Source organism: Falco rusticolus, chromosome 4, assembly GCF_015220075.1.
Source record: "Falco rusticolus isolate bFalRus1 chromosome 4, bFalRus1.pri, whole genome shotgun sequence".
In the NCBI taxonomy this organism is placed as follows: Eukaryota; Metazoa; Chordata; class Aves; order Falconiformes; family Falconidae; genus Falco; species Falco rusticolus.
Window position 1 is genome coordinate 26,494,733 of NC_051190.1, and position 19,941 is coordinate 26,514,673.

The 19,941-nt window shown below is 48.6% G+C and overlaps 2 protein-coding genes across 5 annotated transcripts; one reads left to right on the forward strand and one right to left on the reverse strand.

Annotated features, from left to right (window-relative positions):
• The first annotated feature begins 105 nt into the window (after nucleotides 1-105).
• On the forward strand, nucleotides 106-5,695 carry HAGHL (hydroxyacylglutathione hydrolase like). 3 transcript variants are annotated; one of them, XM_037384228.1, is made up of 8 exons: nucleotides 106-393; nucleotides 1,258-1,322; nucleotides 1,408-1,525; nucleotides 2,026-2,134; nucleotides 2,299-2,402; nucleotides 2,578-2,679; nucleotides 2,768-2,847; nucleotides 3,167-5,695. In XM_037384228.1, exons 1-8 carry the CDS (start codon nucleotides 289-291, stop codon nucleotides 3,330-3,332), a joined length of 849 nt encoding a protein of 282 aa, XP_037240125.1. In that variant the 5' UTR covers nucleotides 106-288; the 3' UTR covers nucleotides 3,333-5,695. The 3 variants fall into 3 exon arrangements, with proteins under 3 accessions (XP_037240125.1, XP_037240123.1, XP_037240124.1); XM_037384226.1 differs by having other exon boundaries at nucleotides 183-393; nucleotides 2,771-2,847; XM_037384227.1 differs by having other exon boundaries at nucleotides 313-393; nucleotides 1,126-1,322.
• A 1,449-nt stretch (nucleotides 5,696-7,144) lies between these two features.
• Nucleotides 7,145-19,852, reverse strand: CIAO3 (cytosolic iron-sulfur assembly component 3). 2 transcript variants are annotated; one of them, XM_037384223.1, is made up of 11 exons: nucleotides 19,721-19,852; nucleotides 18,071-18,166; nucleotides 16,360-16,503; nucleotides 15,901-16,033; nucleotides 15,365-15,499; nucleotides 14,906-15,024; nucleotides 13,626-13,755; nucleotides 13,310-13,382; nucleotides 9,886-10,023; nucleotides 8,675-8,832; nucleotides 7,145-7,600 (listed from the first exon to the last, which is right to left on the reverse strand). In XM_037384223.1, exons 1-11 carry the CDS (start codon nucleotides 19,784-19,786, stop codon nucleotides 7,362-7,364), a joined length of 1,431 nt encoding a protein of 476 aa, XP_037240120.1. In that variant the 5' UTR covers nucleotides 19,787-19,852; the 3' UTR covers nucleotides 7,145-7,361. The 2 variants fall into 2 exon arrangements, with proteins under 2 accessions (XP_037240120.1, XP_037240121.1); XM_037384224.1 differs by lacking the exon at nucleotides 9,886-10,023.
• Between the last annotated feature and the right edge of the window lie 89 nt (nucleotides 19,853-19,941).

Consider the following 19,941-nt stretch of genomic DNA (forward strand, 5'->3'; position numbering starts at 1 on the left):
CCCCCGCTCTGCCGCCCCCCCTGCCGCCGGGGGCCGTGCGGGATGTCACCCCGCCCCGCGCAGCGTGACCCGCCCCGCCCCGCTCCGCTCCGCACCGGGGGCGGGGCCGCCGCAGGTACCGGCCGCCGCACGCCGGGCTGCGCCGGGGGTCGCGCTGGGGACACCCCCGCACACACCCCCGGCGTGTCATCGGCTGCGTGGGGCCGGCGCCGCCTCCCGGCTTTGCTACGTGGGGCCGGGGCCGCCCCCGGTTTCGGTGCGTGGGCCCCCCGCGGGCGGTGCGGGACCATGAAGGTGAAGGTGATCTCGGTGCTGGAGGACAACTACATGTACCTGGTGATCGAGGAGCGCACGCGGGACGCCGTGGCCGTGGACGCCGCGGTCCCCCGGAGGGTGAGAGCGCCAGGACGGGTCCCTGGGGCTGCCCGCACGCGGGGGGGCTGCCCCTGCGTGCCCACAGCAGCGCTGACCCCCCGCCAGCCCCACGGGGTGGGGGGCTGTGGCCGCCCCCCTGCCGCCCGCCCCGGGGCTGGGGGACATCTCCAGTTTCCTGGGCCGACCCCGTCCAGCCCCCCGTGCGCAGCCGTCGGGAACGGGGATAACCTGGGATGGGAGCTCTGGAGCGCGTCACCCGTGGGAAATCCCGCTTTTGGGGGAGCCGGCCGTGCCGGGGGGGGCAGCGGCCGAGGTCACCCCTCGTCACCGTGACCCCCGGGGCTCCCTGTCTGGTGGCCTCCTCGCCACCCTCGGCTGCTGCACGTCGTGCAAGCGCTGTCGCGGGTTTTCAGCGTTTGTTGCTGGCTCCGACGTTTCCTTCCTCCGGAGGAACGTGATCAGGAGCAGCCGGAGGGTTCGTTGGAGCCGTGAATCTTAAGTTGCCGTTAAAGGCCTCCTGGTGGCTGAGCTGCGGGGCTGGCAGCCCCACGCCCTGGCCAGCACCAGGGTGGCTGCGTGGCCACCGTCCCCCAGCCACGCTGGCTGCCCGGGCACGGCCCACTCTGCGAAGGCACCGGCCGTACAATGCTGCCGTCCCAGTGTGAGCAGCGTTTCCCTGTCCGGCTGCGTTGCCACCGGTGGTTCTGAGTCCTTCTCTCTGCCCTGGGCTGCTGGGCCTCTTGCCTGCAGAGCAGCACCGCACGGGATGCATCCTGCCCTGGGACAGGTCCTGCGCTGGGACAGGCACAGTGGCCGTAGCAGCCGTGGTGCATGTCACCTCCTCTCTCGCGCTCACTTCATTCTGCTCTGGGTCTCCTTCAGCTGCTGGAAATCATCAGGAAAGAGGACGTGGTGCTCAGGGCGATCCTCACTACCCACCACCACTGGTAAGTGCCGCTGGCGCGGGCGGGGGGCCAGGGCCAGCTGTGCCCCACGCGGGGCCGCGTGCCCACTCCCTCCTCTGCGGTGCAGGGACCATGCAAGGGGCAATGAGGAGCTGGCGAGGCTCTGCCCCGGCCTGCGCGTGTACGGGGCCGACGAGCGGATCGGGGCCCTGACGCACAAGGTGACCCACAACCAGGAGCTGACGGTACGTGGCCATCGGTCTGGGGGACCCAAGGCTCAGCCCCCACGCGTGGATCCTGCCCCACGGGGCAGCCGTGGCGGGCGCAGTGCAGGGCTGGTGGGGCGCTGAGGTGGGTGATGGTGCAGTCCCAATGCTGTGGTATGTGCTGGCAGCCAACAGCGTTGGTGCCTGGCGGGCCCGTGCTCGGGGACCGCATGCCCTGGGGCTGTTGCCGATGTGGCACCTTCTGGGGCTGGGAGGGGGCACTGGGCTGGAGGAGGAATCTCACCCCATTCCCAGCCTGTTTGGGGTGGCATTGTGGGACCCCACCCTCTCGTGGGGTCCCCCTGCTAAATGCTGTTGGAGCTGGGGGCAACCCAGCCCCCACCCAAACCGCTGTCCCGTCCCCCGGCGTGCCTGTGACCTGCTGAACTCCGGGCGGGCGATGCCGCGGGGTGGGGGGGCTCTGCCTGCCCAGTGGGGCTGGGGTGACCCCAGGGGGTCCTGACCCTCTGTCCCTGCAGTTCGGGGCCATCCGGGTGAGGTGCCTCTTCACCCCCTGCCACACCTCGGGCCACATGTGCTACTTCATGTGGGAGGACGGCTCCCCGGACGCGCCGGCTCTCTTCTCAGGTAAACCACCCTGCTGTGCACCCGGTGGGATGGGGGGCACAGGGCGTGCTGCCTGCATGCTGCTTGTCCCCGCCACACTCAGCGGGGGCGGGGGGAGCTCCCCCCCAGCACCCTGTCCCTGGGAGTGCAGGGCCTCCTCCATGTCCAGACCCCTTTCCCCGCAGGTGACACACTGTTTGTGGGAGGCTGCGGGCAGTTCTTCGAGGGGACAGCGGAGCAGATGTACACCAACCTCACCCAGATCCTGGGGGCTTTGCCGAAGGAGACGGTGGGTGCTCCCATCTCAGCCCCAGCCTGACCTCAGGAGCAGGAGGGGGCTCGAGGCTGGCACCCCTTGGGTGGCAGCGCCTGTCCCCGGGGCTGGGGCTGCAGCGGGACCAGGATGGGTCGGACCCGGCACCGGGAGCACATCTGACACCGGGTACTTCCCACTGGTGTTGCAGAAGGTGTTCTGCGGCCACGAATGCACCGTCCGAAACCTCAAGTTTGCCTTGAAGGTGGAACCGGAGAATGAAATAGTGAAGAAGAAACTTGCGTGGGCCAAAGTAAGTGGCTGTGTCCCTGATGGGGTGGGGTGGAGGGAGGTGCTGGGTGCCACCGGCACGGTTCTGGATCTCTCTGGTTCCTTGGCAGCAGCGGGATGATGAGGATTTGCCCACGGTGCCCTCGACGCTGCAAGAGGAGTTCCTCTACAACCCCTTCCTGCGGGTCACGTAAGCAGCACCGGTACCTGAGGGGTGCAAAGGGTCCTGCTGGGGGTGGACAGGCCCGCGCTGGTGGTCCTGCTGCCAGGCTGCGCTCCCCTTCTCCCTCTGGCCTCGTCCATTCTCCCAGTGGCTTCCATAGCTGGTGGGAAATCCAAGCCCCGAGGGAGGGCAGGGCGCCCAGCCGCAGGGTCCTGCGTCGCCCAGCACAGGGCACCCACAGACAAGCCCCGCTGTGAGGCTGTGACTCCCCCCTTGTCCGTCTCGGCGGGGAGGGGGTCCCCATCCTCTGCCCTGCGGTCACAGCAGAGCCGGTCTCCCCTTGCAGGGAGGAGCCCTTGCAGAAGTTCACAGGCAAGACGGACCCGGTGGAGGTGCTGAGGACCCTCCGCACCGAGAAGGATAACTTCAAGAAGCCCAAGGAGCGGCCCCATCCCCAGGCCATGCTCGCGTTTGACTGGGGACTTTTCAGCCCCTTCCTGGAGAAGAAGTGAGCAGCGCGGCGGCCGCCGAGACGCAGCATCGCTGTCATGGTGGGGGCTGCGTCCCCCCAGCTCTGGCTCAACTCCCGTGAGCTCAGCAGCTGGGAAGTGGTTTCTGTCTTTAACCTGCTTGTTCTGAGGTTGCTCTGCTTCGCTCCCTGCAGCGCCGAGCCCGGCAGGAGCTGTGCCGAGGGGCTGTCCCCGTGGGGAGGGAGCGCGTGGGTGCCTTCAGCGAGCTCAGGCAGCCGAGGCCGCCCCGGCGGGGCTGTGGGTGCTGCTGGCAGAGGGTCCCCAGGTGTTTTGGAGGAGAGGCCACCCACACCCACGACGTTCGGGCTGGCGGGTGCGGGAGCTGCCGCCTGCCCGCAGCCTGGAGCCCAGCAAAGCCTGTTTCCACCGGCCGTGCCCGCCGGGCTGCGGGGCTCTGCTGCCTGTGGTCCTGCCGGACCTGGGGGCTGCACCGCGCTTCCCAGGGGCTTGGCTGGCACAGCGCTTTGCACCAGTGTGGCCCCGAAGCCGCTGGCCTCCCGCATGGCTGGGCTGGCCGGGGAGCCCTCCTGGCACTGCCCGCTCCCGTCCGGCCGTGCCCTTCCCACGCCGAGGGCGGGCAGGGACGAAGCGCAGGGATTTGGATGCACGAGGAAGCCGGCAAGGGGCTGGCGTCTGGGCTGGTGTTCAGCAGCACCTACTTATCTCCGGGCTGGGCTAAGAAAAACCCTCATTGCAGTGGGTTTTGGGTGTTTTTTCCCCCTTTCCCCCATTTTTATAACACACCAACATAGAACCATCGTGTGGGGCTGTAACACAGTCACTGACTTTGGGGAGCATCCAAACCACTGAAGCGGTGCAGAGTACCTGCAGGTGGGGCCAGGCCTGGAGGAACGCGTGTTCTAACCCACTGGCTTTGTAAAATAGTTTTCAAGGTGTGACAGTTTGTCAGCAACAAGGTGCTGCTACGCATCTATTGCTTCTCCCCCTGCACCTCCAAGGTGAAAAAACACTGGAAAACCCTTGGCTGAAAGCTACATTCGCGTTGCCTTGTCATGAGAACAAGAGGGAGGGAGCAGATGGGTCTCTGGAGGCTCTTCAGCTTGCAGCCTTCAGTTTCAGCAAAAGCAGTACTGTATTTTTTTTTATCTGAGAAACATGCAAAGATTTTTATTTGCAGGTGGTGGGGAGCTGCATGACAAACTAGTAGTTTGCTTTTTTAGTGAAAAAAACCAATAGGGCTCGATGGTGGCTCTGCAAATAGCTGTGAAAATCCCTCTGAAAGGTCTGGGCTTGGGCACGGCTCCCTGTGGGACAGTCGTGTGTCTCTGGTTTCTTCTTTACCTCAAAGCACACAGTGTGTGTGGCTGCCCTGGTGTGGCTGAGCTTACACCTGTTCTGCGTAGTTCAAATGAAAAGAGCAGCGCAGAGAAGTTGGTCCCATAATCCTTTTACCATACGTTGTCAGTTTAAACAGTGCTGATTACAAATGTTATAGTTCCTTACACTGGAATAGAGTTGACTTCAGGATCTTTCATGTGTGGCCTGTGAACTGCATCTGTTGCCACTGACCCTGTTTGTGGCCATTTTTCCTTTGCTAGAAACTAGACTTAAGGTTTTCTTTTCTGCCTTTCATGAAATTAGCGTTAGAATTTACTCTCCCCCATAGGAGGGGAATTAATCCTGCTGCACAAGTTGCCTCGGTACTATTGCCTCAGTTACTTAGTTTAAATGTAGTGGTACCGTTTGTAGATGTTACCTGGGAGCAGAGACGCGCCCGTGTCTGTCCCTGAGCTAGCACTGAGTCTGCTCATGCTGACAGCAGCAGCACACAGCTCGAAGGCTGGGAGAAATTCAACGTGTTCTTGATACCACAGCAAGAACAGCCACCCAGGAGTGCCTGCAGGAGCTGAGGTCTTGCTGTGTTCTGAGCGGAGAGTCCTTGGTTGGCTTCAACAATGTGCACGTTGGTTAACTGGAGAAGAGACAAAATGTAGATTCCCAACTCTTTAATCTACAGCTAATTTAGCTTTATTTGTGCGCTTCTGGCTCGATGTGCATGTTCTCAGCAGAAACAGAACGTGTTTCTGTTGCACTGATGTACAGTTTGTGGTCCCTGCACTTCAGCATATTGGACTGACTTTGCATTAGCAGTGGTACCTCTTGCTGTAGATAAAAATGTTATGGTTTAGTGTAACACTGTGTTTCAAATCTATGCATGGAAAAGGGCATTCACTGACTCGCTCGTAAAATGCATAGGGTGGGGAGGGGGAAGCAGCAGGAGATTCTTGCCTTATGAACACTGTGAATTCACTAATCGATCAGCAACACCTGAAAAATGTAAAGCGTTTAATTAAAAACATTAAAAAAAAGAAAGAAGTCTTTTACACTGTTGGCTTACTTATGGTGGAGGAGGCTGTGAGAGGGACAGAGGCGAGTACTGCCAGAGCGGCCGTTACAAGGGGCAGGCCAGGTCCGGCAGCCCTAAGCCCGAGGGCTGCAGTAACTGCGGGAGGGCTCTTTGATGAGGCTCTGGGCCAGGTTTCACGCTGGGCTAGATGCAGTAACCGGCTCCATCTGTTTGTATTTACTCTGAAGGAACAAAGCAATATGGCACCTTTGTTTTCAGTTTTCATCCACTTAACTACTTTCTGCACAGTCCTTCTTCCTCAAAGAGCAGTAACTGGAGAAACATTGAAGCGATCAGTAATGCTGTTCGTAAGTTCCCATTCACTTGCAGCTTCAGCAGCCACAAGGAGAGATTCCACATCAGCCAGCGCCCTTCCCCTCGAGCTCAGGTACAGCTGCAAACCCTCCCACTGCTGCCCTCCCTGTACACACTGTTACTCCAGAAAAACCGATACTGGGATGGAACAGGCCAAACCAAGAGTTACTCACTCTGTTGTTTTTGTGACCGGTTCTGAAAACACCTGTGTGTAAAAATACAGATAGCACGGCAGGCACCTGTCACCTCCAGGAACAAAAGACCAAATCTGCTTCACATCCGTCTGTCTTCTGGCATGGCATCATCATACACTACATTCAACCAGACGTACTTTTAGCAACCCCTTGGGTTGTCCTGGTAAACTACTTGTAATGATTCCTTCTCACAGCCGCCTTCTATGAACTGTTGTAAAGCAGCACCTTTCAGAGACACCAAGGACTTTGTTCTTTGATGGAAAGTAAGCTGGCAACGCATTCTTACTTGAAACACTGTACAGAATTATGTTCTCTGAATTTAAGGATGTGACTCATCAATAACTGGCTGTTGAGGATGGGGTAGATGTGACAATTCTGTGACTCTCTGCTGTGTATTTAGGGAGAGAAAGAGAGATGTAATTGCCCACAATTACAGACAATGGTTATAATTAAAGGGGATGTGCGTGTGGAATTCACTCTAACTTTCTTCTTAAATAGTCACTCAAGTCACATTTCAGCAGGCAATAAAACAGCCCTAGAGATGATGCATCTCACGTGCTCCCAGGCTGCTTGCTGCCCACCCCCTCGGATGGGGCAACGATACTGCAGCTGCACCTCGAGGGCAGCCAGTCAGGGGCACTGAAATGGAACAAACAGAACCCAAAGTTCAATTAGACCATTTATAACTAAATGAGGATGTCCCGACAGAAACAGCCATAAAACTCAGTGCTGTGAAAATACAGCAATGCCTGGATGAGTCATACAGTCATGCAGCACAGAGCTCATCTCGGTGAGGCTACAGTCCCTAGCAAGGCAAATCCTTCAGTACCTTAAATTCGTCAGTTCCGGTAGGAGTAGGGTTGTAAAGGGAATGTGGATTTAGTTCTTGAAGACTAGAGGCTAGGATGCATTCCTGCTTCTTTTGACATGTGTTTTAAGTCAGCATTTGGTTTTTATTTACATCACTGTAATAATTATACAGCTGTAGGAATTAATATTGCCTGCCTATTTATATGCACATTACCTTCTCCTCCCTAACAAGAGTCAGAAATCACACAGAACTTTGAGAATCATAAATAAAATCGAGTTAAAAAGGCACGAAGTATCTGTATCTGGGCTTCACAGCTTCAGTCTTCACCATTTGATGTTAAATCCAGTGCTTGTTTTCTCCACTGCGTGGTACTCTGTATGCAAAGCTTTCGCAGCCTTTTCTGAGTCTGTGCCACCCAGCCACTGCTCATATAGCTCATTTACAGTCTGGTTCTTCTCGGGAATTTCAGTCTTAAGAGACTCATACAACCTCTCAACTTGCTGAAGCTGGCCCTTGTTGGATTCACCATCTAGTTTGATCTGACCGCCTCCATTTAAACAGCCTACGTGTAACAAAGTGAGAAAATGTCTGGGTTGAGAAAACACTTCAGCTTTATCAGGAAAAAATGCCAACTACAGTTAATTAATGCTGCACCTGCAAACGGTTACAGAAATGAAAACACCATTGTAATTGTGGTTTACTCCCCAGTTATCTAACACCAGCAGGGCAGGCTGCAGCCCCGGAGGAGAGATCATGCACCTGCCAGTGTGTGCCCCAGTGCTAGTTCCATGGCAGCCAGCTGTGAGAGGGCTGCTGAGGCAGGCTGGGACACGCCAGGGAGAGGTAAGCAGCAGGGAGCTCTGGCACTCATCTCCTGCCTCCGGAAAAGGGCCAGAACATAACCCAGGTGAGAACAGCTTTGGAGTCTCAACTGAAGGTAAGATAAACACGCCTGGGAAACGTTCTGGGATTGCTGTTGGGGTGGAGGTGTGCTAGGGGTTGAGCCACGCAGCGTATGGCCACCTGAAGTAGTGCCCTGGTGCTGAGCAGCCTTCTGGGCTGGGACTTGTGCAGGCGCTCGGGAGAGCAGTCGCTCAGTGCCACGAGTGGCAGCTCAGCATCACCTTCAGTCTGGGTTCAAGCTGCCTGTGCCCTCTGCTAGCAGACTCAGAGAGAACCAGGAGGGAGGAAAAGGAGGGCAAGGAGGGCTTGCACAGTGTTGAAAAGGGAATAAAATAGGTAGAAAGAGATTTTCTTCACCAGCCATAGCAAGCACTCTCTGATAGCATGAGTCAATTTTGTGCAATTTTAGAGGAAGAATCTCCTCATGTACCAAGGAGCTCAGAAAACCAGGAGGCCCTCCATAAAAGCACTAATTATGCAAACTTTGTGCAATGGAATTGAACTGTAGTTACTGAAATCCTGTAGAATTACTAGCTTCTAGGTAGGAAAATACACACATACACACACCCCATTTGAAATTCTGATACTGTGCCTATCACATCTCCAGAGTTTGAAGGCTTTGCCACAATATTCAGGATGTGAGAAATTGCCTACTGTTCTTGTATTTAGATGTAGTTTCATGTAGATTCTTACAGCTACAGATTGTGACAGTGAAACCCCTGTGCAGCCTTACCTGACGGGCAGGCCATGACTTCAACATAGTGATAGGGTGACTTCCCTCGTTTCAGCTTTTGCACAAAGTTCTGTATATTTCGAAACCCATATGCCAAAGCAAACTGGAGCAGGACTACTCCATCCTTCTCCAGTGTCACCTCCTGGAAGTCCTTGTTTCTGAGGAACAAGAGCAGAGAAAATGTCTTATCCAAATTAACTTCTATTTTAAACTTCAAAGAGCCCTGCGCTAAAAAGTTCTTTGTGGAATCTTACTGAAAAAAGCTGTCCCAGTTCTTTGCCACCCAAACAAAACAGATGAAGGCACTAGCTTACGGATCTCTTTCCAGTTTTGTCTGAGGGCCTGCCACCTGAACTGAGTTTGCTGAAGAACGCCTGTGTGGAATAAATCCCTAAAACCTAAGCAAACAGAGCCTAAACAAAAGTTTCATTGTGACAGGCCTTCCGAGTTGGCTTCAGCCAACTTCTACATTAGTGAGGCCACTGAGGAAACTTTTAAATTGTAGTGGCTCATAAAACTAGGGAGAAAACAATTACTGAAGGCTTCCAGACTCCAAAGGTCAGTGGAAGTATCTGTTCCTGATAAAAGAGTAAGTGATTTATTAAGTATTTATAGTGAGACTCAGGGGAACTGTTTCTTCTGCTTCCCAGACCAGGGAATCCTAACCAAAAATATTGCTCATCAGGGATATAATTCATTACAAATGGAACAGTAATATTATAACTGGGAAGCTAGAAAGAATCTCAGCTGAATGAGCCTCCGTGCCCAAACTCAAGTGACTTCTTCTCTGTCTTACCACAACGTAGTTAAAACAGATCCCCAAAGTCCTAACACAAGATTTTCTGTGCTGTGATAGCCAGATTAGTAACAAATCACTTTATTGGTCTGATCACAGGTGAGGAAGCCCAGATCCATGTGAGCTCTGTCTTCTAAATTACTCTAAAAATCATCTGCAACTTGATACTGGGAAAATCCATCAGGCCAAAATAAAGCGTGTGGGTGGTGAAGGGGCTAGAAGTCTCCAAGGGAAAGGCTGCGTGGAGCGCTGGCTGATTTATTGCTCAGCAACTGTGGGAGTGAGAAGCCAATTCCCATGCCTTGAAGTAAAATGTTTAACATTGCAAGGAAAGCTTCAGTCCATCATCAAGGTAACGGCACAAACAGAACTGCAGTAAAACCAGTGCTTTTTGTAGGACTTTAAAACTTCTTACTTTAAAGGTTTGTACTGAATTGTATCCACTTGAATCCCAAAGAGCTCCTTGGCTGCATGCTTGTATATGTGCTCCAAATAGCCACCAGAACCACCTCCAGAGTGGCTGGTGAGCTCCTCTTCTGCAGCACTACTAAACCTGGGGGACAGGAAGAAAGCAGCAGTCTTAGGGGAATCTTTCTGATAAAACGCAACAGCCAGCACAAATGAGAAGGTCTGGGGGACTCAAAAGCCATGGAACAAGCCACAGAGCAGCTCCCTTTGAGCTCCTCATTTTTCCTTTTCTCCTGGGAACCAACTATTTATAGCTTCAGAGCCCAGCAGGTTTAACCCTGCGCTGCCTAGCATCCTCTGGGTCAAGTTCAGCGGAAATGTCACACACCACAACAGGGCCTGACCCACGCGCTGCCAACATAACCTTCGTGTACCAGAAGTATGTTTGGGAAAGTTTGAGTTACAAGGGCAATTGCTGACACGCATATTTTGCCAGCTTCCTGTGTAATACCTCTACAAACATCCTGGGTTACACTTAGAAATGGGAGGAGGGAAGTAACGAAACAGTGGTGGGATGGGTCTCCGTATCCTACGCTTCTCTTGGCGAACACAACCTAGAAGTCCTGTCTCAGTCGAGAGACATCTCATCACTGCTAAGCTGTTGTGCAACATCAACAGAAGCAGAATTCATTATTGCAAGCTCTAGTTCCCTGTTACGATGCATTTTTTTGAGACCAGCTACTTTAGATGTGGTTGCTGGGATGTGAAAGAACACTTCTGGGAGGTATCGGTGCCAAGAGCACAAGCACAGACAGATGAAATCCGTATTGCTGTGGTTTCACGGGCTGGAAGTTATGTAACAAAGGTGAAGGAACCTAAGGATGCCAGGACATCTGCTCCATACAGGGCTGTCCTCAGTGGGATCCTGGTTCAAGTTCAACACATTTTTGGTGTTGAACAACTATGTTAACATAAGTTCTGTAATTCTAGCTCTGCACAAATAATTCCATCTCACTGACATGCCAAAACACAACCAACTATTCAGAGGTCAAGATAATGTTTCTTGAGAATAGCTCACCAGATGGAAGCCACAACAATAGCTTTTGTTATGAGAGAATAACAAGATGAGGGATCTGCTTATAAGCACTCATCAGGCAGTGACACTTGCATTCTCCTACTAACAGCTGCAGAAGGGAAAACACTTGAATTCAGGCCAAACAGTTTCAAGTCAAATCGAAGATGTTGCCTCTTGCAGATAAAATCTTAGCTTTGGAAGAACTGCAGAAGGCAACACTTTAGCCTGCAATCACCCTCAGAAACTATTTTTAATTTGATCTTGTTTACAGGAACTGAGCTTCATTAACAAAGTGTTTCAGTGTGTCTGGCCTCACGTACTGCTACTCTCTTAAAATGAGGCTGCCAGTAAGCCTCAGCGCTGGCCTGAAGCAAACAGTTATACCAGCAGAAGTCCTGGGATTTCTGGCATTTTATCTCATTCTTGCTGCCAAATGTAATAACCTCTTAATGGGCTTTTCCACGTGCTGGAGGATAAAACAGAACAACAGCCATTGGACTGCTTATGTGAACGCTCCAAGTTCTGAGGAATACGTGCTGTTTGTAACCAGTCAATTTACCCAGTATGTTAAAGTTAGCGAAAGGTTATAGAGGCACTTTATCACCACAAGCATGAGGCCTAGTGCTCAGAATGTACTCCTCAGAAGTCGGCCAGAGATTTTTATCAAGTAATTAGACATTCAGTTCTATGTTATAACTGACACTTCCATAATGTCATTTCCTAAGGGAACCCAAACACTTCAGAATCTTTTTTTGCTCCTCAATTTTCTGCTAGTGGCGTAGCAATAAAAAAGGTAGAAGTACCTGTTTACAGGGGTAACGTTTGAAGTTGCAATTTCGGGACTCAGCATGCTGACATTTATTATAGCTGGGGAGACTTTTCTTTTTTGATGTGAAAGCAATACGCTTTGTGGATAAGCCATGTCAGAAAGAGACACTTAATCCTGGAAAAAGTGTGCATAAACAGATCTGTGCTAGTAAATGTGTTACGTGAAACCTACACCTACCATCCACTGAAATGTAGCATAAGGAAACTGAGGCTCTGGGCACACATATAACTTGAAAAAGAGATTTAAAATATCCCTTACATGAAAGGGATTGTATGGCAAGAGACCATCTCTACCTCACCTTCTTCTTCTCAGAAGCAGAGTGATCAATGTTTATAACAAAACTGATCTAGGAAATAGGCCTCATGTAAAGACACCTCCCTTCACAGCTCTGTCAACGTACATTTGCTGATCAGACAATTCTTGAGCAAAGGCTGTCAGCTGCACCTGGTTGTACTAGAAATACTTGAAGCCTATTCAGAAATAAGCCAAATTTCAAACCAAGAATGTCACATCTGCAAGGGGTACAGCTGAAAACAGGCTAGTGTCACATTCCACTCATGTGCTAGGTGCTGTGTATTTGGGGTATCAAAATCTCTCCTGAAAACTTAAGGTGCCTGGGAAGTAAATGTTTGAACCATATACCTAATCATCTTTTATAATTCTTAAAGGTTGCCGCACATGTAGTCTTTCTGTTTATTAATGTGTAAAGTACTACAAAGATATTTCTTTCAAACTGAAGAAAAGAATGCTTTGGTTTAGCATTCAGCATGGAACCATGACTGCAAGTTAATTTAGATGAGTAAAATGTGATTTTTAATGTTTCTGTAGTCGCTTAGATCTCTGTGCAGTTGTCACTTAACCAGATGGTACTTTTCTGCTGAAGCAACTGAAGTCTCATCTGGTTTGCACATGTTTTAGATCTCATTTTTTTACAAATGAAAACTCCTAGATATTAGCTGAGTGACCTAAATATTTTTTATGCTTTAGTTCTGGAATCCTTACAGTAGCTCTGATAACTAGGAACAGAGACAAGCAAACTGAGTACAATGCAGTAACAGGCTTTGTTTTAGCAAACTCTTATCACTGATGTCGATTCTTTCACTTTTCACAGTTTGTAGGTGGATTTTTGTGGGATTCCACCAGCTATACTATGAGTAGCAGTAACTGAACTAAATGACTCTCATGCAATTTGTACTTCTTTGCATAATTATTTTGCCCTTATACTTTTACTGGGATAATTCTAGCCATGCTGCTGATTTACAGTGAGAGTCCCTAAGCCTTGGACTACGAAAATCTGAGGTTTTACCTCTGATTTCTACCCCTGAGGTGGAAATTCATTGCATTCTATAGATTAAGTATTTTAATGCGCAATTGTACTGATTCAAGTGACACAAGGAAACAAATCAAATGCAAACACATGCAGCCTTGTGTAGAACAGTAGTGGAAAGAGAAATTCTGTTGAAGAACTCTATAAATACTGGACGAAAAAGAACATGACTGAAGATGCAAAGGAGAGTTTGTTCTTACATGGTATCCAATGGAGCGGGATCTACATCTGATAGAGATATTCCTTCTTGTTCCAACAACTTTAGCACTTCTCCTAAAACAGAACCACAGACAAAAAGTTTTTATTTTTGGGACAAAGGAAAACAAAATCCACAGATCAGTATGTAAGGCTGCATCTGCAATTACAACCAGGATATGGCTTGCATGATTAAAGTGTAGTTATACAGCAAGATCCATATACTACATCCTCTATCAGAGACAAAGGGTTATTAAAACTAGCAAATGCCTTGCTCTGAGGCTTCCAGAAATTAGCTGGACTACCTCTGGCTCTGCTTACCTGTGGTGATTACACAGTCCACATCACGAGTTTGGTACTCTTGGTTGAAAAAGTCTGGCCTTGAAGCCTCTAGCTTTTTGTCATAACAGGGCATCACTGTTACATGATATATCTGGTCAGGTGCTAAGTGCTGGAAGAAAAGACAAAGCTGTGCAGTCAGATTGGCCAACATCAAACCTACCTTGGGGGAGACATTTTCCAGGCAGAAATGAAACTGATGAAACTAATGCCACCGTGCCTCTGGAGATACTCCCCGCTACTACTGAACGTGTATTTTTTTTAATATATGTATGTACACACATATACATTAAATTATTTCTCTCATAGAACCCAATTTAGTATGTAGCAAGTGTCAGCAGTATGGCCTTTTACAGGTTTCCCCCCACCTCCTTTTGCTAGTGCAGATGATCCAGACAAAGTCAGTCAGTGAAGTGAATTCCTAATTATGCAGTTAGAGAATATGCTTCCTCCATGCTACTAAAATCCAGCCCCTGCATCCGCAACTAAGAAATTATCTGGAGTCAGACAAAAACCTCATGACCATCCAAGAAATAAGCACAGGCTGAGGAAACAAGTCATTGACTCAAGGCCATTGTTTCAGTATCTTGCGCCAAATATTCTTGGTAGCTGCCAATTTTTCTAACAAGTATGCAGATGTCAGCATTTACTTAATGCAAGTGTTAAACCACTGCTCATTAATGGACAATAAATCATACAATCAGAAGGGCTGCTTAAGTTTCTTACTGGACAAATCCAGGCTGTTAGTATAAGTCCAGTCTTTAAATATCAAATTTACATTTGGCGAGATTCCAAAGGTTAAAGATTGAGAACAGAACTAAGTCAAACTGAAACAGAACATTAAGTTGGGAACAAGCAAGTAATTTTTAGACAAGACATGGTCTGCACGTATGCACTGACTGAAGTTTTGTCTTGGGATGATTTATTTTAAGTTATTCACCAACTTTAAACAACATGAAAATACCACACACAGACAAGATGGGAGCACAAAGAAATGGAAAAATAAGTTTCTCTGGCTTTCCTAAATAACATGCAGAGGTTTTAAGCAGTCCATGCAGCATGCGCTTAATGTTACTGCCCTTGCTGCTAACTTCTCATTAGATGAAATAGAAGTGAGAAAGATGCTGCCTTTGCTGGCTTCTGCAACATATTTTTTACCTTTAATCTCCAATGTATAACATATAGCAAAATAAAAAATATCAGCTTAAAGCATTCAATTTTAGCAGTTTTCCATTAAGCACAGTATATATTCAGACCCTTACCTGCTGTTCTGCAAAATGGCCCTTGATCAAGGAGCCCATGACCTGCTGTGGAGACTTGGTGGTACTGATATAAGGAATGATGAAACTGCCATGGGTTTTCTCTGCATAACAGATCCAACCTGATAGTGTAATTAGCAATATAAATTAAAAAATAACAAGCAGCCCTTCACTCTGCCTACTGTCCCCCCAACGCCAGGCTTAGTACCCATTAATTACCATTTTCAGCCTCACTTCAGCACAAAAAGCAAAGGAAGTATAACACAAGATTAATTAGAGAGATCATTAGATAGCTGTATAGCTCCTGTTGCTATTAATACCAAGATCTCATTGTACTGTGAAGACAGTAAGTTTCCAAGTAATTTATCCATTTAAACTTCTCTGACTAGCTTTTTGACTTTTCTTTCTAGTGTACTATTCAGATGCCATTTTATTATTTCCTTAACTCATTTAATACCATACCTGGACAGGCGGAAGCTAGCATTGGCAAAGCCTTTTTGTCTTCAGATTGCTTTCGAAAGCGTTTTACAAACTCTCGTTGGCTCTCCAATAGGCTGAAGTTTCTTGAGAAAGTTGTATCAAAAACATAGTGCACACCTAGGCAGTACAGCATCTGTGTTAAAATTCACAAGAAAGATACAGCAAACTACAACAAAAAGCCTCCCGTCAAACCAGATTCAAACTGCACGTCTTATTTACAGGTATCAATCTGGCCGATGAGAATGAACCTTTTTTCCCTAGCGCCTCAGCACAGTAAGATGAGAAAAAGTGACAGGAGGACTGCAAATCTAAAATTTAAAGTTCTTTCCTTCCATCACTCCAAGTTTATTATGCAACTGAAGCTGCAGACAGCTTGCATTTTAGCTAATGCCAGTTACAAAACATTATGAGTCCGTAGAGAGGTTAAATCACATCAACCTTGCGTGCTTGTAACATGTTTAACATATACCCCAGCAGTCCCCACTGTGATTAACAGAATAACACGATAGCACACTTGCCTAAACTCTTTAAGAATGCGGTCAACTTCCTTGCTGTTTCCAGAACACCCATTTTACATCTTGCAGCTAGTGAAGCTCTGGATTGTGGTGAAACAGAAACCACCACCAATTTCTGTTCATTGGGAGCTGCAGTCTTTGAAAAAAACCAAACAAATGACAACACTGTTCAGACAATATTAATACGGTACACACAGAGCCTTCAGCACACTACAACATCAGAAAGTATTCCTCAGCTTAACTTTCAAGTTAGTAACTCGCTACATTAAAGGTCCTTTCCAAACCCACGATTACTTTTCAAAAATCGATAAAATAGTGCACTGAGAATGTCCTCAGGTCCTTCAGATCTCTGAAACTAATTTTTAGGCGCGCTGTTTCCATGCACGCCTCTGCAGATGCCTCATACCAATCTATTAAGATTTTCAAACTCTGCAGCCTACCCAGCCGTGGCTTAACACCTACCTTGTTAAAAGTTAGCATTTTGCAGAGCTCTTCGTGGCTCTGTTGAGTGATTAAAACACTCTCTGCTGATGTAATGCAGCCACTACAAGCTAGGCAGTCGTTCAGAGTAATTTTAGCCTTTTCCAGTTTTTGTGCTCCTCCATCCTACAAAGAAACAGATTAGACTCAGTTCTGATCACAGTGTAGAATTAGGTAGCAGTTTTCCCACCTTTACTATATTTAGTAACAAAGAAGTTGCCCTTTTTATGCTCTTGGTTTACCGTGGAAAAAAAAAAAATCTTTTATTTTTAGTAAGACAAGGGGGAAGACAAGTATCTTTGAAGTTTGCTGCTTTTAATAGGATTATTTAGCACACATGCAAGTATGCTGAGGGAAGTTTTAGCAAGACCAAGAACGTAATTTTCATCAAATACTTAACAGTCACTTAGGCCACAATTATTTGTGCAATCTGGTGGGCTAACATTGCTCCAAACCACTGAAATTGTACTATCCCAGAAGCAAATAGGGTCTATCTTGCTTGGTTTTTCAACTTGTGGGTGGCTGAAGATTGGGTTAGCATGGCTAACGGGCTACAGATGGCAGCTGCTATTTTAACCACAAAACTGTAGACCACAGAGATCCTAAGCCTTTAAGCACCAATCTCCAGCGTGCACTGGATATTACCCTGGAGAAAGCATGCCAGTTTTGTCACCTCTCTCAGATGCTGCTCATGTTATTGAATAATACTGGAGCCGTTTCTTCACAGGAAGTTGAATTTCAGTCCTTCTGCATAGACTCTGTAACCAGACTGCAAACTCGCTAATATTTTTAATTGATACTGAGTGTTCTGCAATCTTTCTTCATGCAAAACTCACATGGACACCGATGGGAAAACTGCATGGCAGCATATTAAAGACAGCGTATGGCTTGCCACTGGAAATAAGTATTTTTCATAATACTTGACCTGAATAAGTCAGTTTTCCCATGAGACTCTCCTCTTAAACGTCACTTCTCAATAAAGTCAGGAATAGGCTGAGTAATTAGGTACAAATAAATTAAAAATTTAAAATAAGAAACCAGACTCCTTTGGAAGCGCTGTATCCTCTTTTTTTAAGTCAAAAGGTCATCATCTGCCTAAAGTTAAAAGTAACATTTCTAGATGAATTCCCAGCTTGGTTAAATAAGAAATGCTAGCCTTTTCTGTGTAAACAGGAAAATTGTTCTGCAAAACCTGGCGTTAATTTTGGAAGCAGAAGGCTTATGAATTCTGCAGGCTATTTAACAAACAATTTGAAATGTTATTAAAAAAATCAGAGCAAAATTTAAGAGTATCTAATTGAATCTCTTTGTGACTGAGCACTCTGCTGTATGACATAATGCAGTAAGCAAAGATATTGTCAAAAATAACCTAACAATGGCTAATACTTAAGTATTGATGGCAAAAAAGACTTCTCAGCTTATCTGCTCTTCTACTGAAAATCATCACTTATTAATATTGGTGTTTCAGAGCATAAAAGACTGACACAAAATTGGAATTACTGCTTATAAACCCAGGTAATTAAAAAGTTGGACTTTGGAAAAAAGATACGAGAATACTGGCAGCAACAGCACACTTTTCTAATGTCTCGGTCCTCTGTGAGGCATTAAAATAGCTGTCGACTATTCAAATACTTAACAATACACTCACATTTTCCAGATATTTTACACAATAATGAAGAAAAATCACACATACCTGATCAATCTGAAAATAGCTTCCATCTGCTTCAATTCTGATCTTAGCTGCTGCTTTTCCAGGCTTTTTTTCCACTTTTACAGGTTTGATACATTCCTGAAAGAGAAATAAAGCCCAAAAGCAAGGAGATGAGCAACAAAGAGATAGATTTAACAGAAACTACAATGATCAAAACCAAATAGTTCTTATAGAGTGAATGCTGCTTAGTCTCCCTTAAACTATACTGGACTTATTTACAGCATCTATAACTACTACCAAAGAAAAATGGAACAGCAAAAACTTCTTACCCCTTTTTTACAGAAGGAACACTTTTCCAGCATCATAGCAAAACCAGAGGACAATTTTGCTATCCTTTCTGAAGAACACAGCTATGTTTTATGCAGCTTTGAAAGGAACAGAGGCTTGCCTGCACGGGCCTCCTCCCTAAAATCTTACAGATGATCGTGCATTCTTCATTGCAAATTTTAACTGGTGGAGGCGTGGTCACCACAGTCAACATGTGGCTAGTGCCAATTAAGTTTCATTTAATGTCAAAGGGACTCTGATGACCTCTGATGGACTGCTTCCAGTTTTCTGTATTGTTCTATGATGAAGTCTAAATGGTGTTCTTGCATTTTGTGCAATTTATATTGTTTAGGCATCTTATGACTCCTTGTCCTACTTCTACAGCTAGGATTTTCTTTGCCTTTCACCATCCTTGCTGTGCCAACATCTTCAGGTTTCCCCCCCCCCCCCCCTAAATTAAACCAGCTTCACTACATTTTGCAAGCCCCAGAGACTAGCAGGAACAAGTCAGTACGATTCTTCCGTTATGGTCACTGAATAAAACAAGCAATGATCTCCACTTGAAACAGAACAGCAGGTCACGTTATTTATGTGAAAGACTTTACTAGGAAACTCAAGTTAATGGGGTTTGCTATGCCCTGTTCCACTGATTTAATTTCAGGGTAGTTTTTTCTACTGTACTTGTCAGCAAACACCTCCAGGATTACTATTTCATACATTTGCTAGTGCATCGACTCCAAAAGCAAAAAAAATAGTCTTGGCCTGTCCTTGCCACTCATTCCCACCTCTCTGCCACCCACTCTCCTATGCTGGCACGAGCATCCGTGCAGATAAACTAGTGTGGAAGGAAACTTGTTTAGGCTTAACGGTTTTTTTGGGGGGGAGGTGTCTAGATTAACATTTGACGGGGCAGTTTCCAGGCCAGGGTGGGAATGACCGCCTGGCTGCTGGGCCAAGGTTTCTCCCTTTAGCTGCTCACAGCATCTCGCCCCGAGCAGCGCTGCTGCCCTCCCCGTTCCCTGTGCACTGGCTGGGAGACACAGCGAGGCATCTGCGCGCTTTTCTCCTTTTACCGTTTTATTTAACAGCACCCGAAGGACGCCTGGAAGCGCCGGCCCTGGCCCCTCGCCTCCCTGCGTGCTGTGCCACCTCCCTCACACTGCCAGGCCGAGGGGCCCGGCCAGGCCGACGCTGCCGTGCGGGCCACAGCTGTCACCCCCCTCCCCTCAGCGCCATCTTCCTCCCCCCCCCAGGCGGCGCTGGCAGGGCCGACCCCGGGGCGGGGAGCAGAGCCGCGCCGCCCCCTCACAGGGCCGTGGGCTGTCCCCCCGCGGCCGGCCCTCGACGCCCCCAGCCCGCACCCACCTGGGAGGGCCCGATGTAATCGTCCAGGTCCGTCAGCTGCAGCACCCCGCTAAAGGCAGACGCCATGGCGGCCGCGCCGCCGCCGAGCGCGGCAGCCAGCAGAGGGGGCGGGGGCCGCAACAGTGTCGTAAAAGGGCGGCCCGCCACACTGCCGGAAAGGGCGGCGAGCGGGCTGCGCGTGCGCGGGTGGCGCGTGCGGTGGGCTGCGCGTGCGAGTGCGC

Excerpts from the sequence above, each read along its gene's own strand:
- HAGHL (XM_037384228.1), top strand. The coding sequence starts at position 289 with ATGAAGGTGAAGGTGATCTCGGTGCTGGAGGACAACTACATGTACCTG. Across the intron at positions 2,403-2,577 it reads GGGCTTTGCCGAAGGAGACG|AAGGTGTTCTGCGGCCACGA; the intron begins GTGGGTGCTCCC and ends CTGGTGTTGCAG. Across the intron at positions 2,680-2,767 it reads AGAAACTTGCGTGGGCCAAA|CAGCGGGATGATGAGGATTT; the intron begins GTAAGTGGCTGT and ends GTTCCTTGGCAG.
- CIAO3 (XM_037384223.1), bottom strand. The coding sequence starts at position 19,786 with ATGGCGTCTGCCTTTAGCGGGGTGCTGCAGCTGACGGACCTGGACGAT. Across the intron at positions 18,167-19,720 it reads ATTACATCGGGCCCTCCCAG|GAATGTATCAAACCTGTAAA; the intron begins GTGGGTGCGGGC and ends TTTCTCTTTCAG. Across the intron at positions 15,025-15,364 it reads GCTAGCTTCCGCCTGTCCAG|GTTGGATCTGTTATGCAGAG; the intron begins GTATGGTATTAA and ends TTACACTATCAG.